This window comes from Xyrauchen texanus, chromosome 14 (assembly GCF_025860055.1).
Source record: "Xyrauchen texanus isolate HMW12.3.18 chromosome 14, RBS_HiC_50CHRs, whole genome shotgun sequence".
Classification (NCBI taxonomy): domain Eukaryota; kingdom Metazoa; phylum Chordata; class Actinopteri; order Cypriniformes; family Catostomidae; genus Xyrauchen; species Xyrauchen texanus.
In genome coordinates, this window is record NC_068289.1 from 13,928,998 (window position 1) to 13,947,627 (window position 18,630).

Consider the following 18,630-nt stretch of genomic DNA (forward strand, 5'->3'; position numbering starts at 1 on the left):
TACAGTTATCGATGCCATTGTGGATATTCACTATTCACAGTCAGCCATGTTGAATTTAATTAATAAGGGAAAGTGTCGAATAATAGGGCAATTACTGAGATTAAGTGAGTAATATTTGGCTGGTCATATGATCATAACATGGCAGCTCCTACGAGGTGACCCACACAATGGAGAATAAAACAGCTTTTATAAGGTTATGGATGTGACTGGAGTCTTCATCTCATGTGAGTTTGTATGATTTTATACATATGTTTCAAAATTACGATAAATTTTTAAGGAGTACAACTTGTTTTAATGATAAAAAAATTACTGAGTGCACCATTAAACAAGCAAACAAGCATAAAAAAAAGTCTAGTTCTCAGGATCCCAAAGTAGCTAGGATAAAAGAAACAAAAATAAACAAGCCTCCCAATCCCTTTGCTTAAATCCATCCCAGGTGTACAAGGAATGTGGAACACTGAATCTTCCAAGAACATAGTTTAAAAGAACTGCATATTTTGCACGCGTACAGAAAAAAACTAAAGCTCTTTCATGGTCTGGCCATGAAAGAATTCTTCTTGAAATATTTAATACTTAATTCTGTGACATGAATCAAGAGGCTAAAATAATTGGTCATTACAGCACTGTTGCTGCCAAAACAGCAATAAACCAATGGAAAGAACCTCCACAAAGCACAAAGTGTAAAATATGAAAATAAAAGTTCTTGTATTGAATTAAAATAATTCTGCATAAATTTATGAGCATGGTTTATCCTCAGAAATATAGAAAAATTCCCATATGAATAATGCAAGTAGAGTAATGCAAGTTTGGCATAAAACATGGCGCATTATAAAAAACATTCCCTTCAGATTTAAACTGGTTTGTACACATTTATACAAAATGTAAAGCTCAATCAAGTTTGCCATTAATATTGCATGCAGTTCCTCAGTATTTGTCAACCATTTAAATTCCTCTAGCAGACTGCATATAATGCATTTTCCTCTGGCATAGTGCTTTGAGAAGCAGACCACAACCTTTATGTATTTGCTGAGGGCATCATTGCTCTGGGACTGTCTAGTTAAGTGTTTCTCAATTGGGTTTGCAATTCCAACACAGAGCCAAAATTGTTTATCATGCTAAAGTAAAATATATATATATTTTTTAATTGAAATGTATTAATATTACCATGATTTAGCCCAATTGAATGTTTGGTTTCTAAATATTCATGGTTTCATGCTCTTGGCAACCAATAATTCACAGCACAAAACACTTTGTGGTCAATAAAACATGTTTACCCTTGCGACAAGTGAAAGTAAGAAGTCTGGGTTCTATTTTCATTTGCATAGTTTTGTTTATGGTTTTGAGGATGAGGGCAAGGCATATGACCTGTCCATGTTGGCATTTGCCTAATTTAACTTTAACCATGTGACACGAAAGGTTTTCTTAATGGACAGCTTTTTATGTCAACAACAGAAAATATGGGAAGTGTTTCCTCTATCCTAAACATGCATGATTATATGGTTAGTTACATTTGATTATTTGAATGTATCATTGTATTTTCCCTGCCCTCCACAACCTATCAGAACAGACCTGTGACCCATTTTTGGGTCGCAACCCACCAGTTGAGAACCACTGCCCTAGTTCACTGTCTATAAAACCCAAGTTCAGTATGCATAATCATTTTACAATGAAAATAAAAATAGCTGTGAATGGTGGTGGTGTAGTGGTCTAAAGCACATAACTGGTAATCTGGTAATCAGAAGGACGCTGGTTCGATCCCCACAGCCACCACCATTGTGTCCTTGAACAAAGCACTTAACTCCAGGTTGCTCCGGGGGGATTGTCCCTGTAATAAGTGCACTGTAAGTCGCTTTGGATAAAAGCGTCTGCCAAATGCATAAATGTAAATGTAAAATGTGAATCTGATATCCACCTAAAACATGAACAAAGTGATGTGTGAAATTGTGAAAGATTATAACAAATCTTTAAAGTTATAGATTTGCTCATAATACAAGTATCAGAAAACCAAAAAGCTTTCATAGAACCATGCAGCTTTTTCAGTAGAGACTGTCATTTATTCCTCAACATTTTAATTATTCACAACAATTATGTGTAGGGGGACTCTGTCTAAATTCTAAACATTTAAACACACAAACACTCAGTTAATTAGCCTATATATAGGCAATGCTAACATGCATTCTTACTCTAACTTTCATATTAGTTATTCTTTACTTACTGTACCTTATAGGGGCCATTCAAACAGGAACCAAATATTGGTCAAAGCAAAAATGCCCAGCCTAGATGGATGCTGTTCTTTCATTATCTTGCCCCCTGAGTACTGCATTTAAATATGGTGTGTCAAGTTAAAAGAATTTCAACTTTTAAAAATGCATCTTGAGACCCATGCATTCTATTCCATTCTGCTGTGTCGTGTCAAGCTGTGTTTGAATGCAATAACTCGTCCTGTGATAACAGCCCCTTACACTAACCTCCATATTAGTTATATCTTACTTAAACACAAGGATTTAAAATGTGAATGACATCTTTCTTCATTTAAAGATGTCTGGTCTTCTTTGGCTGGAAAAGCAGGGGAAATGACGACATGAGATTTTCTTCTTCATAGGTGTCTCAGCATATCCATATTGTAAACTGAACCTTGTCTTCTGCCATGATCACAGTCATTCACTCTGCAGATACATGACAGAGCACAGATTTGAACTGTAACACAAGCTATTGTAAAGTGTACTTATGTTACTCACAATACTCCCATATTGGTAATCTGATAATTATATTAATTCAAGAATGATCAGCTAGCAAGGATGCATGTCAGGGGAATTCCTCTTGGTCACTTCATGGTTTTTTACTGATCAGAGAGCTATTTTATCATATAAAGGCAAAGTGTAAATGCATTCAAAACAGATAGCACCTTAGAAGGTGGTTTGAGATGCATACATAAGATGTGACTTGCCACGTGCAAATGCAATTGGTTGTTTAACTTCATTCCTCCCAAACTGAGCTACGTGAACATACGGACATTTGGGAGCCCAAATACGATAAAGAAATGCCACACATACCGGTTGTTGCCTTTTGTACCACAATTGTTCAAATAATTCTAGAAAGGTTAGCTGCCTCTCTTTTCATTTTTCCTTTGTCTGGCACTAGCAAAATATGGACATTAACTCTATTTTATTTGCAGATAACTTGGGAAAAGTAGATTGGATTTATATCTGTTTTGCAAATATGCATGTATGTGGCCAAGTGCATATGGAATGTGCATACCCAGTAAGATAGCAATCCCATCGTTTAAGATGAATGAAGTCTCACATGAATGCCTTGTAACTCTGGGAAAAGCACATACCAATGTGTCTACATTTGAGCCAAGGTTTGTTTTCTGGATTTATCAACACTAACTTCAGGACTCCACCAACACGAGACTTTCTCACACTCTTTAATAATTGTAAAGAAACAATACTGCCAGTTTTGTTTGAACAGAAATACCTAAGATATTAAAATAAACCATGAGTGAGGCTCCCAAGACATTTGTTTGATATGACAGTGGATCATAAAGCAACAAGCAAAATATCTATGAAAAATAACTGAAAACACTGGAAGTATAAATATTTGGACAGTCGCAAGTTCGAATCCAGGGCAAGTTGAGTGACTCCAGCCAGGCTTCCTAAGCAACCAATTGGCCCAGTTACTAGGGTGGGTAGAGTCACGTTGGGGTAACCTCCTTGTGGTCACTATAATGTGGTTAGATCTCAGTTGGGCGCATTGTGAGTTGTGTGTGGATGCCACAGAGAATAGCGTGAGCTATTTGTGCTATATGCTATGTCTCCATGGTAACGTGCTCAACAAGCCACATGATAAGATGTGCGGACTGAGGGTCTCAGATGTGGAGGCAACTAAGATTCCTCCTCTGCCAAACTGGATTGAGGCTAATCACTATGCCACCATGAGGACCTAGAGCACATTGGGAATTAGGCATGCCAAAAAAATATTTGGACAGAAATTAATCAGACAACTTAACCAAAGAATGCTTACTGCCTCCGTTTTTTGCTGACTCCATGTTGATTAACATATATTTGGAGGATGGAGTTTTGAAGAGTGGGCATATGTTTGAAGACTTGGTGGTCTAAGTTAGCAAATATGCCTAAATCACTTAAAGCACATACACCAATCAGCCACAACATTAAATTTACCTGCCTGATATTGTGTAGGTCCCCCTCGCCAACCTGCATCTTAGAATAGCATTCTGAGATTATATTGTTCTCACCACAATTGTACAAAGCAGTTATCTGATCAACAATCATGCCATGGTCCAAACCACTGAGATCACATTTTCCCACCTTTCTGATGGTTGATATGAACATTCACTGAAGCTCTTGACCCGTGTATGCATGATTTTTTGCACTGCACTGCTGCCACATGATTGGATGATTATTTAATCGCATGGATGATTGTTGGTGCCAGATGGGCTGGTTTGAGTATTTCTGTAACTGCTGATCTCCTGGGATTTTCATGCACAACAGTTTCTAGAATTTACTTTGAATGGTGCCAAAAAATAAAACAAAAACATCCAGTGAGTGGCAGTTCTGTGAATGGAAATACCTTGCTGGTGAGAGAGGTCAACAGAGAATGGCCAGACTGACTCACACTGACAAAGTCTACTGTAACTCAGATAACTGCTCTGTAAAATTGTGGTGAGAAGAATGGCATCTCAGAATGCTAATTTTAGATGTGGGTTGGCACTGTTTTGGTGGCATGAGGGGACCTGCACAATAGTAGGCAGGTGGTTTTAATGTTGTAGCTTATCGGTGTACATAAATGGGGCTCACACTGATGAATAAATATGTTATTAAAAAACTGGTAATGGTAAATGCACACACAACAAAGAAAGATTTACTTAGTTCTTACATGAGTAGAACTGATCTGAAGGATATGTGTTCAGAGAAGTACAGGTCATCACAGTAAAGAAGAAATAGGTCACAGGAAGAGGCTTTGTAACCTACTTTCTGTTCCACAGTATATTCTTAAAAAAAACCTACATTCAACTACTTGTTTCTCTGTCTTCTCTGCCTCTTCTTGGCAAACGCTGCTCTTCGGGCTCTGGTCACACATTATATGTGAAAAACACAAAAAAACATACATGCACAAAGGTCACAAGAATCCACAGTTTGATAAATTTACATGCATTTAAATGTTACCTGTTCTTTCAAGTGTCAAGTGTGTTATATACAGGTGAAACTCGAAAAATTAGAATATCGTGCAAAAGTTCATTAATTTCAGTAATTCAACTTAAAGGTGAAACTAATATATTATATAGACTCATTACAAGCAAAGTAAGATATTTCAAGCCTTTATTTGATATAATTTTGATGATTATGGCTTACAGCTTATGAAAACCCCAAATTCAGAATCTCAGAAAATTAGAATATTGTGAAAAGGTTCAGTATTGTAGGCTCAAAGTGTCACACTCTAATCAGCTAAACACCTGCAAAGGGTTCCTGAGCCTTTAAATGGTCTCTCAGTCTGGTTCAGTTGAATTCACAATCATGGGGAAGACTGCTGACCTGACAGTTGTGCAGAAAACCATCATTGACACCCTCCACAAGGAGGGAAAGCCTCAAAAGGTAATTGCAAAAGAAGTTGTATGTTCTCAAAGTGCTGTATCAAAGCACATTAATAGAAAGTTAAGTGGAAGGGAAAAGTGTGGAAGAAAAAGGTGCACAAGCAGCAAGGATGACCGTAGCCTGGAGAGGATTGTCAGGAAAAGGCCATTCAAATGTGTGGGGAGCTTCACAAGGAGTGGACTGAGGCTGGAGTTACTGCATCAAGAGCCACCACACACAGACGGGTCCTGGACATGGGCTTCAAATGTCAAACGTCTTACCTGGGCTAAAGAAAAAAAGAACTGGTCTGTTGCTCAGTGGTCCAAAGTCCTCTTTTCTGATGAGAGCAAATTTTGCATCTCATTTGGAAACCAAGGTCCCAGAGTCTGGAGGAAGAATGGAGAGGCACACAATCCAAGATGCTTGAAGTCCAGTGTGAAGTTTCCACAGTCTGTGTTGGTTTGGGGAGCCATGTCATCAGCTGGTGTTGGTCCACTGTGCTTTATTAAGTCCAGAGTCAACGCAGCCGTCTACCGGGACATTTTAGAGCACTTCATGCTTCCTTCAGCAGACAAGCTTTATGGAGATGCTGACTTCATTTTCCAGCAGGACTTGGCACCTGCCCACACTGCCAAAAGTACCAAAACCTGGTTCAATGACCATGGTATTACTGTGCTTGATTGGCCAGCAAACTCGCCTGACCTGAACCCCATAGAGAATCTATGGGGCATTGCCAAGAGAAAGATGAGAGACATGAGACCAAACAATGCAGAAGAGCTGAAGGCCGCTATTGAAGCATCTTGGTCTTCCATAACACCTCAGCAGTGCCACAGGCTGATAGCATCCATGCCACGCCGCATTGAGGCAGTAATTAATGCAAAAGGGGCCCAAACCAAGTACTGAGTACATATGCATGATTATACTTTTCAGAGGGCCGACATTTCTGTATTTAAAATCCTTTTTTTATTGATTTCATGTAATATTCTAATTTTCTGAGATTCTGAATTTGGGGTTTTCATAAGCTGTAAGCCATAATCATCAAAATTATATCAAATAAAGGCTTGAAATATCTTACTTTGCTTGTAATGAGTCTATATAATATATTAGTTTCACCTTTTAAGTTGAATTACTGAAATTAATGAACTTTTGCACGATATTCTAATTTTTCGAGTTTCACCTGTATATGGCATGGGGGCATGTTACTACAGTGCAGTACATGTACATGGTGCACTCATACATACACAAAAATCTGTCTAATTAGGATGCATTTTTTCCTGTTCAAAAATTATAAAAAAATATATTTAAAAACAATCCATTCATAACGGCGGTTACTTGCTTACACCTGTGGATCGACATGCTTCACATTTTGAATGAAAATTAATTTCGATATTTTTATGTCAAAATTGTCTAGGTAGTGTTACTATTCACATTTTGTAGAAAAATTACATTAAAAGGCATTATTATTGTTGTTGTTTTTGAAATTTCTTTAAAAACAAACTCAGTTTTGTAACAAAATATATTTCATATTCAAAAAACTAAAAGTCAGGGTTGCCATAATCAATATGCAGTAAGACATTTTGATTTCATTTGACAAGACAATAGCGTTTATTTGGCATATGGAATGGTCTGCCATATGGAAGAAATATCAAGAGTATACTGGTATGTGATTTGGAATTTAGCACAGGACATCACACCATGAAGCCCCACATGACTGTTTGTTATGGTCAGCAAGTTTATATATATATATATATAAATGTGTAAAAGTATATTAAAAAATTATAATAAAAATAACTAACTGGCACGTGATCTTTAACTTTTTCACATCCTTGGACATCTTTTTTTGTGTATACTCATGTATTTTTAAAGACTTGGACAGTAATTGACTCTTGTGTCAGTAACAGTAGCAGTAGAAACAGTTTTACTTGAGAACTCCCTGATCTGGATGGGCTAATATTTAAAAACAATAGTACCACAACAGCTTACTACTTATCCGAACACTCTGGTGGGATCTAAATCCAAACTGCAGGTAAACATGATGAGCACATCTGAAGTGGATCACTGCAATCTTTTCTATAATAGCCAATAGCCTTTAGTTTACTTCACAGCCTTGACTGTGATGCTATTTGCCACCGCTAGTCAGAAGTAGGAGGTATTAGGAGGAGGGATGTTCTCATTCTAGACAGCATTTATTTGGCTAAATGAGTGAGTGCAAGATGAGTCATCAATATTTTGGTCTATTATCCAGGAAGATAATAAACTGTATATGCGGACATCTCAAGTTAATTTGTCAACTTTTGTAACATTAGCTTATAGATGGCCTCAAAGCTAACAGACATGGATCTCAATCACTAGGTCTTTTAATACTCACCATCCTTACGCAGGACACACTTCCACAAACAGATACACAAGCAGAGAACCAGAAGGAATGCTACAGTTGTCACTGATATCAGGATAGCAAGCGCTGTCCCGACTGGTGAGAAACAGAAAAAGAGACAGATTGGTTGCTACTTTTAGAACTTTTGTTCTCTGTAACCATTTAACTTAATATTTTTTACAGACATCCAAATATTTCATTATTACTGTTGCGACAACAATATTTATGTAGTTAACATTAGAAATACAAGGACTAATTAGCAATTGCAAAAGTCTGCATGAGTTAGCAGCAGTAAACATACTCTATGTAGGGGAGACTAGCTGTCATACAGGTAAGTTGTCACACTTAAACCTGGGAATGTATGTATGAATTTGCTTTGAAAAAGTAAAAAGAACATGGTTGAGATGCAAGAGATGACAGCCTTAATGGGATAGTTCACCCCAAAATGAAAATGTTCTAATCATTTACTCACCCTCATGCCATCTCAGATGTGTATGAATTTCTTCCTTCTGCTGTACACAAACAAAGATTTTTAGAAGAATATTTCAGCTTTGTAGGGCCTCACAATGCAAGTGAATGATCAAAACTTTAAAGCTCCAAAAAGCACAAAGGCACATAAAAGTAATCCTTAAGACTCCAGTGGTTAAATCTATGTATTTAGAAGTGATATTATAGGTGTGGGTGCGAAACAGATCAATATTTAAGTCCTTTTTTACTATAAATTCTCCTCCCTTGCTTAGTAGGTGGCGATATGCACGAAGAATGTGAATTGCCAAACAAAAGAAGAATTTTAAAAGATAAAGTGGAGGTTGATGGTAAAAAAAGGACTTCAATATTGATCCGTTTCTTTCCCACATTTATCATATAAATTCTGAAAATATGGATTTAACCACTGGAGTCATATGGATTACTTTTATACTGCCTTTCTGTGCTTTTTGGACCTTCAAAGTTCTGGTCATCCATTACTTGCATTGTATGGACCTACAGAGTTGAAATTTCTTTTTAAAAATCTTTGTTTGTGTTCAGCAGAAGAAAGAAAGTCATAAACATCTAGGATGGCATGAGGATTAGTAAATTATTTTTCATATAGAGTTTCAAGGGTGAACTATCCATTTAAGCCATGAAGCCTTTGTGATTAGGATCTCTTTATTTCTCTGCTGCCCTTCCCCCTTTCAAAACTACTGTGATATTTTCTTGGCTTTAAAGATATGGATCCACTTTTTGTTATCCTGAGCTTTGCCCTGCCTAATGCTTTTTCCAAAAGCAGCTCTCTTTAAGGCAGATTTAAAAAGAGAGCCAGGAAAACACATCAGAATTATGAACTGAAACTGACATACCAGACCAACCAGGACAGCCAGGAACCTGGGAGTGGTGTTTGATGAACAGCTAAATTTCACTGGCACCCCTACTGTCTTGCAATAATGCGCTTTAGAACATCAGAAAAATCTGATATTTTCTGTCAGAATATGCTGCGCAGCTCATGGTCCATGCTCTTGTCATATCGTGACTTGACTACTGCAATGCTTTTTTGGCCGGCCTTCTCACTTGCACAATAAAGACACTGCAGTTGGTCCACAACGCGGTGGTGGCAAGTTTGGTCTTTAACCATCCAAAGAGTGCTCACGTCACTCCCCCCTTCATCTCACACCATTGGCCACTTTTTATATTCAAGGCTTTGACTTTGGCCTTCAGAACAGCCAATGGAACAGCACTTACACATCTTACTTCAACTCATTCCTCCAGGTCTAGTGTCCCCTCTCACTCCCCACGATCAAAGAATGAGCGACGCCTGATGGTTCGACATTGTGGAGGTGCTAAGTCACTCTTCAGATAATTTGCAATCTCTGTTCCTCAGTGGTGGAATTACTGAGGGTAAGAACATCACCATTGAGGGTAAGAAATATAAACTTGTTTTTCCTTTGAATTAAGTTTATTTTTCTTACCCCATTGGCAAATAGTTTTTTCTCCTGTCAAGCATAAACCTCACTAAATTTAGTTTAGAAAATGACATTTTCAGCTAACCCCCACCGACTAGTTGAGACCTCAACATTCAAGAAACAACTGAGTACTTAAATCAGTCCACAAACATAAGCACTTGCATTCTATATTTACTGTCTTTACTTCTGTACTACTCAAGCTAAGATCAGAACTTAGCAGTGCAATACTGCGGATATTGTTTGATTTTGTATGACAAATTGCTTATGTTCCTCATTTTGTCAGTCACTTTGGGAAAAAAGTGTCTGCTAAATTACTAAATGTAAATGTGATATCGTATTTAAATGACATGTCTGTTAACTGGAGTTCATTCCACTGCAATTTGCAACCACCAAAATATGAAAAAGGCAACCAAAAACAAGAATTGAAAGAATGATGAGCTAGAGAGGGTGCCAGGATATCTCTAGCAATTTTAGATATGACTATATCTTTGATTTCTCCAAAGCACAATTTAGTGATAATAACAACTTATAACAAACAACATTAACACATAACATTAACAATATTGATCTGTATGTACAGGAAGCAAAAAAGCTTTGTCCATTTTCTAGTTGTAAGATGTCTCTCTCAGGTCTAGTAAGAGTATCTTTCTTCTTCTGGTTTCCTTTTCTTTGTTTTTCTGGTGTTTAAGAATAGTATCAATGCTATTATTAGTATACAAGCTGTTTTTGAGTAAATGTTCAAATTAAGTTTTATTTTTTGTGTTGTTGTGCATGATGAATTTAAAGGGGATGTTGAGATTAAGAGTTTCTGTTATGTTTGAGTTTTGGGGGTTAACATTATGGTGAAGAATGGAGCTTGAGATAACGAAGAGGACAGGAAGATGTTGCACATTAATTTCATTGCTAATTTTGTTGAGCAAATGCAGTGCTAACCATAGCATAGTTACTAAACTACACTCTGTAGTGCTTTAAACAAGCATCTACTTAGCATGCTAACATTCACTTTCACTAGTTAGTGCATAAAGAAATAAAATAGATTTATTTGAGTTACAATGTCATGTCTAATTTGGTTGTGTTTAACCAGTTCAACTAGGTGCTCTACACAAAGTGTTTGCGTTAAGATTACATAGTAATTTTAAGTTAAGAGAACTAATTTTAAACACATGGAACCACTGTCCACCACTGAATCAAGTTCAGCCAAAGAGCTATTATTGTTTTGTGTGCAGATGAAGAAAATATTTGAATTTTGCAATTAAAAGTTAAATGGATGGAAAAAATAGCATAATACATCGATTTTAAACAAACATTTCTGAAAGCTAGTTTGTTTTCAGTACAATGAACTCCTTTATATTAAAAGATCAAGGAGCATTTTTCAAGTCAATTAGTTTAAATCAATATAACCCACTGTGAGTACAAATTTTTTTACACTCACTCTTAGTGTTCATAGAAACAGCAATGGCAGTCTCAAGTCCTTTGTGGTGAACAAGACATTTGACAGAGACATCCTTCAGGAGTCCAGCCCGTATGGTCAATGTACTGATGACCAGAGTAGTGCCGTCACTCTGCTGGATAGCGGTAGATACAGGTGGACCAATGGTCCTGTTATCACCCTCAACGTTCCATACTATTTCAGCCTGTGGCCGGGCAATGGCAGTACAGTTAGCCTCAATCACTCCTGGAGATGTGGTCTTGTAGCTTACTTGAGGTTTAGGCAGGACTGTACAGGAACACAATACATACAAGCTGATATTAAACTGGTGTATGCTCTTTAATAGGGACTGCTATGTTCAAAAACCTAGTGGGCTGCCTAGAGAAACAACATTTTAGAGGAATGGTTCACCAAAAAAATTATAATTCTTTCCTCATTCACCCACCCTCATGTTGTTCCAAACCCAAAGCACATCATATGAAGACAAAGACAAATCCCAGACATGCACTTTTTCAGGTCTGAATAAAAGGACATGTCCAGGAAAAAGAGGACATATGGTTACCCTACTTTTATTGTATGGAAAAGATGAGTTGCTGCCTATGTAATGCATTCCAGATCAGTCACATCACACACAATAAGGGTATTGCCTTAGAAGGCAGCTGCCTTTGTAGGCAGTGAGAAAGTTCACAAGGTTTTTGGAACAAAGGTATAATAATGTATTGACTACTAAATGATAACCATTTGTGTTGGCATGAAAAGCAAGAACTTTGTAAATCAACAGATCTACATGCCATTGCTGAGTGGTTGCAGCCCACATGGCTTCGCCTTTAGTTAAAAGCTACAGAGATACCCATTCAAACCACAGCACTGACCAAATAGGGCTTCGAATTTTGACGATGGATAAGCAATTCACATTCTTGCAAAAGCATGACCCCTTCAGAACAATACAGCACTGGTATGAATAAAAGATGAGTGAATATTATTAAAGGAACAGTTCACCCAAAAATGTCTATTACTGTCATTATATACTCATCCCCAAGTTGTTCCAAACCTGTATGCTGTTATTTTTTTATATGGATTTTTTTTTTAAGAATGATTACACATCAGCAGTTCATAGTGGTTGCATGTCAAGCTCAGAAAAAATAAATACATAAAAAGCCATAAAAGAACCAAATGATTAGTCCATACAACTAGTGCAATATAGGCAAGGGCAATTCTTTAAAAAAGTTTACATTTGTGTTCCACTGGGGAAAACATAACAATATGAATTTAGAAAAATAATGCAAAATAACATAAATAATGACAGAATTTTCATTTTAGGGTGATGTATTCCTTAAAGTTACTGCCAGTGTTCAGCTGTTGGACCTGTAGCTTGAACCAATGCAACAGTACAGAGCAAATGTCAGCAGTGAACATCCATCTAAAAGAGACAGGGGAAGAGAAAGAGAGGACAATATAGAGAAAAGCACTGTGTTAGTGGAACAGTGACACAGTCATGCACTGTGGCCACAGTCTGAATAAATCATAGATCGCACAGTCTCACCCTCCTACAATCAGTTTCTTTCACATATTTCTGTTTCTCTCTCTCTCTCTCTCTCTCTCTCTCTCTCTCTCTCTCAGTCTGTTGTCCTATTCTTTCACGTCCACTGTGTGTTTAGCCTTGTCCTACCCTCTCTACCACTCTGCAGCCCTACCAGCTAGTCACTGATGTGAATTTGGCCTTCTCTCTGTTCAGAATCTAAGAATCACATATAAGATGTAGCTTGACTTTCACAATTGCAGAGTGTGCCAACTAATAAAGCCAACTTAAGTGTTTTTATTGAGTACTACATTAATTCGATTTTGCAACAGGTTTATAATTCTGAACATAGGTCTACAAATACCGTCTAGTGTATACAATCAGTTCATATTATTTCACAGTTTCCTACCATTATTGCTGCATATGACTTCCTGATTGCAGCCTGATCTCATTATTCTTTGTTGCTATTTGTATGTAATATTTAAACATGCATTAACTTTGGAAAGATGCTGAAACATACAATATGTATTGACAGCATCTAAAGCTTACATTTGTTTTTTATTTTTACAAATCCTTTATATTATAAAAATATTAGTTACATATTTTATTCTGTAGATAAAATATATATATATATATATATATATATATATATATATATAAAACGATATAGGCAGATAAATGTACAGTGACAAACATTTTACTTGCAATATACCATATAAGAATAATTCAATTAGCCAGGCACTGTTTTTGAAAAATAATTATCTTTGAAAATAATGCACACCCTAAGGGGATTTAAGCATCAGCTGGATTAATTAAATGTGATGGCATTGAATCAAAATACTTGATTCAAAGGGAAAACAAGTTTTCTTTATTTTCATTAATATTTTGTGTCATTCTGTTTTTCAAATAAATTCATAAAATAAAAATACTCATTAAGAAAATTATTTTTGCAGTGTTATTTCATGAACTAATTCATGGATTGATTAAGGATTTGTAAACATTTGTACGTCTCTTAAGTTGTTCACAGATAAAATACAGTACATTTTAGATGTTAATATTAATACTTTAATATTGTACATTTCAGTGACTATGCAAATGTAAGCAAATGTTTTGTAAGCAAAATGCTAGAACTACATTTTATGAAAGATTACATAAAAATACTCATGTGATCACACTGAACTATGGTGTCTTTTTTTTAGACGCATGCGTGGCATCTTTGTTGAACTTGTGTCCAAAAACGCTTCACTTTGATAATAATGTAAGAAGAAACAGATAGCGACTCCTTTGAGAGATTTCCAGAAGTAATTGAGAAATATACCAAACACAGCATACAGAGTTTCTAGGACACCAAATTTACAGTACTTACCAAATATAGTGAGGCAACTTGTGGCACTCTTAGTGCCATCTGGGTACGTGTGGAACTCACAGGTGTAGCAGCCCTCATCTTCAGTTCTGACTGGCCATAATGTAAGCTGGGTGTCAGACAGGGAAGGGCTTAGACTTGCACGGTCCACATACTCTTTTTCAATTACAGGATCACTCTGCTTAGCGAAAAACGCAACTTCACGAGATTCTGCCTTATTAACAATCTTCTTCCACAACACCTGCTTGACTTTCTCAGGCAGGCCAAACCGACAGGCCAGAGAGGTGTGTTTACCACCCACTGCAGTCTTGTTACCATCTGGAATCACGGATGCTGTAGAAATTTAAATCAAATAAATAAATAAAAACACACAGACAAATAAACGTTACTACTATACTATTATAAAATTATATAAATTAAATATCTTATTAAAAGAAACATAATGTACCACATACATAGTAGCCTATACTGAATATGTTGTTAAATTACAGTATATACTATTTCTTAATAAACTTTTTATTACTAGACAAAATATAAATAGCATATGCTATTTACACAGGGTAGCAAAAAGTAGCTGCTTTATGAACCTATAAGCTAGTGTACTCCTAAGTTAGTAAAAGTTATTTTTTAGCAGATAAATGCATTTCAAAATTACAATTGTTCTCTTACGGGAAAATGGACCAAATGTACTAATGACTCATCATGCACTCAGGGGTATATCCACATTTTTAAATGTTTAAATGTTCTCTATGGTGAGAATATTCCTCCCCCTTATACTATTTGCCTCTGATTAGCTATAGCATTGTTAATGGCTGGTTCACTTCTTGTTTTAATAGGAAATATGTCAACAGAGGAAGTAAAACTGCACTCATCAATTTTATGGACTAATTATAAAAAGGGGAAATATGAGCATTGGAAGTGAGGTTAAACAAAGTTCTTACTGAGGCCTGAATTAGATGGACAGACCAGTGAGACTAGGAGTGTACAAGCTAAATGAATAGCATCACATAAACACCTAACCAGCATCCAGAAGAGAACCCTCACATGAGCAATAATGTAATAGATGGAGGGAAGGACCGTAGTCCCAACTGCACCCTTCTTAAATGTGATTGACAGAGAAGTCCATGAGATGTTGAGAGAAGCTGGATCTCTGCGTGACCCAGCAGCTGTTTCTCATCTATATTCAGATTCTCCTCCAGAATCCACAAAGCAACATCCAAAATATGTCAAAATATTGTTTATGTATTTTATTGTTCCCACAAAGTAACTTTATAAAGAGGCAAAGAACAGAAAATGATGATACACAAAATTGCCAACAGAGAGCAGTTGATTTTCAGTGTTTTTAAGTATATAAAAATGGTCTTTTCCAATGCATATTTACGTTTATGCTAATAATGTTACTATGTGATTATCAGGCACACAATACAAGTTTTAGCTAAAGAATTTATGACAGCTCAGTGAACATCCAAAAAAGTTGGCTGCCTTTAGACTTTACAATATAAAATACGGAAAAAAATTCACTCAGGGGCCACAAAATAGCTAGTTTTTTTAGTGAAATAACTGACAGTATATTTTAAAGGAGTCATCTAGATACAGTGGCCAAAAAGAATTATGACATTTCAGCCCACGTTTAAAATCTATGAATTTTATTGCATTAGATAACAAAATATTTCACAAAGTGGCATCTGGAAATAAATAATGCTATAACATTTTTCACACTGGACCTAAATTTGTTTTTAGTGGACATATGAAGCCAGTTCCCCTCAATTTCACACAGGTATCCTTGCAGAGTAACCACTGGTGGAATTCATCACATTAACAATATCCCACTCACGTTTGAACACCATAAAAAGTCCAAAAAAAGTATTTTTCATTTCAAAAAGTATATCTATCTACAATTATAAAAAAGTGTACAATTGCTGAACCACAAGCATAACCAAACAGATTTACAGATCAATCAAGGAAAGGATTACTTGTAGTTGGGATAGGAGAAAGTAATCATCACACATCCACCCCCCCACCACAAGACTCACCAGTAACAGTAAGGCAGGTCTGTCCCTCCCTTGATCCTCTGGGGTAAACGTCAAAGATACAAGTGTAGCATCCCTCATCCCTGTAGCTGACCCGTTTGATGGTGATAGCACTGGCATCACGGGGGGAGGCAGCTAGCTCCACATGCTGTTGACCACTCAAGCTGTCTTGCTGACCAGGCTGGTAAGCGATTAATGTCTGGTTCTGAACATCCATCCAGCGGATCTGATGAACTGATTCTCCTTTAGCCTTGACCAGTGTGCAGCTCAGAGTGAAGGGATGTTCCACCAGGGCTTCCAGGTGTGCTGGAGCCGAGACCCTGCCTGAGACACAGCAAGACTTAGACCAGTTCAAATACACCACTTAATACAAACAGAACAGTGGAGTTACTGCGAATGACACACCTTGTAGTCTGGGCACCAATGCCAATGACACCCAGATGTGTAGACATCTTGGCAAGGAGACCACAATCATCTTAGCTTAGTAGAGAGGAAATGTTACAATATGTTTCATTAACTAGTAGTCCTATACTAGACTTAAAGACAAATGTGTAACATAAAGGTATCTCTTCTGAAATAGTTGTTTGTACCCTATATATTAGAGCATTTAACATTCTAGGTCAGTCTTGATTGGGGACAGCAACGGTGATAATTTTCTTCAGTTATTGTCTTTTCCAACATCTTACTGAAGGGCTGCCATCTGTGCCCACATATAACAGACAAAAATAAAACATAGAAAAAAAATCTATAAATATATAGTTTAAAAATAAATAAGTTTTGATGATAATAATGAGTTTTGATATTTCAAAAATCCATCATCTTATTAATGAGTGTTAGTGTAGTTTCATTCATGATTACACACCCTCATGTTTAGTTTTTGTAAGAGGACTAAAATTATTCCACACTATTGAAAAAATGCTCCTGTTCACATATGCACAACAGTAGTAAAAACAGGTGATTGATTTATTATAAATTTTCACTTAAAATATTTGTAATAGCCTATACAAAACACCTGACAAAGAATCGTCTTCATTAAGGATTCATTTGTTTGCACATTGAAGTGCAAGGCAAGGACATGCAGCCTAAATTGACTATAATCTTGATTATTAATAATCAAATAAAATGAGGTAGCCCAATTATACATTAAATTAACAAGTAAATAGTTAAGATCTTAAATAAGTAATATGAAAGCGAAATAACCAAAAAAGAACAACTTGGGTCAAAGTCTTTCAAATAAGCATCTGTAATGAAAGTTGAATTTTCGCTTACCTCTGGGGTGTAGATCCGCTCTGCTGTCATATGTAGATATACACAACACAGTCTTCAACACAAATCCTACTGAATAGCAACTCTTCCTCCGCCCCTCACTCATTCAATGAAGCACACAGTGCAGAGCTCGGGCTCAAAACCTAATGAGCTGCCTACTTAAACAGATTTTCTTTCTTTCTTTCTTTCTTTCTTTCTTTCTTTCTTTCTTTCTTTCTTTCTTTCTACTTTAAAAATAAGAACATCTTAAAACTCAACCCACTTAAAAATTTAAGTTTCAAGTAGTGTTTCTGTAGTGAGACCTCACAGCACATGACTACATTTATTTATTTTATATAGCATTTTTTATATATTTAATATAAATCAACATTTATCTTGGTTGGTCTACCTCATGGTGGCCAAAAAGGGATTGTTCATCTTCTGCCTCTGTCTCTCGATTATTGGATCAAAGTCCAATCTAAACTCTTCCATAGCCCAAATACCGCTGCTCTATGCCCCAAATAGCAAAAAACTTATTTTCGGCTTTTACCTTAGGCAGTTTTCTAAAATATGAGCCATATATGAGCCATAATCCAATGTTATATCATTGATGTCCACAACAAAATATGCAGTCCAGCAGGAAAAGCATGCTAAACAAATCATTGTAAAAAGGTTATTGACTATTGATGATAAAATGTTAAACAACATCTCAAAGGGGGGATCTCAGTTTTTTTATGACACCTAGATTAATATTCTAGTCCACTCAGAGGCCAAGATATTAATAAAACAATGCATGAACTGAAAATAAGATTGAATGCCTCTAATGTCAACATCTGTGAGGACTAAAATATGTTTCAGAGCCACCTACATTTCAGATCTGCATTTTTGTGACAGCAAGTTATAGAGGAAAAAAACTATTTTTTTCTAGTACTTGCCGCCATCTAGTGGAATAAAATAAGACTTATTGGAGATGTAAAGTATCCAATTTCTATGGTTTAAGCATTTAACAAGAAGACAACAAAACACCAACTTTGCCTACCCCAGTGAGAGAGATAAAGCAAATAATAATAAAAATATATATTTTTCATTTGACTAGGGTGACCATTTGTAAGGGTGAATATTTGTAACAACATTTAGAGGGC

The 18,630-nt window shown here is 36.3% G+C and overlaps 1 protein-coding gene across 4 annotated transcripts; it reads right to left on the reverse strand.

Moving 5' to 3' along the window:
- Positions 1-197: 197 nt before the first annotated feature.
- On the reverse strand, positions 198-17,623 carry zgc:113337 (uncharacterized protein LOC503741 homolog). 4 transcript variants are annotated; one of them, XM_052142001.1, is made up of 9 exons: positions 17,513-17,623; positions 16,834-16,943; positions 16,649-16,718; positions 16,247-16,567; positions 14,217-14,546; positions 11,335-11,619; positions 7,960-8,061; positions 5,028-5,088; positions 198-2,666 (listed from the first exon to the last, which is right to left on the reverse strand). In XM_052142001.1, the coding sequence occupies exons 2-8, from the start codon at positions 16,855-16,857 to the stop codon at positions 5,030-5,032; spliced, it is 1,191 nt and encodes a 396-aa protein (XP_051997961.1). In that variant the 5' UTR covers positions 16,858-16,943; positions 17,513-17,623; the 3' UTR covers positions 198-2,666; positions 5,028-5,029. The 4 variants fall into 4 exon arrangements, with proteins under 4 accessions (XP_051997961.1, XP_051997964.1, XP_051997965.1 ...); XM_052142003.1 differs by having other exon boundaries at positions 199-2,666; positions 16,649-16,723; XM_052142004.1 differs by having other exon boundaries at positions 16,649-16,943.
- Between the last annotated feature and the right edge of the window lie 1,007 nt (positions 17,624-18,630).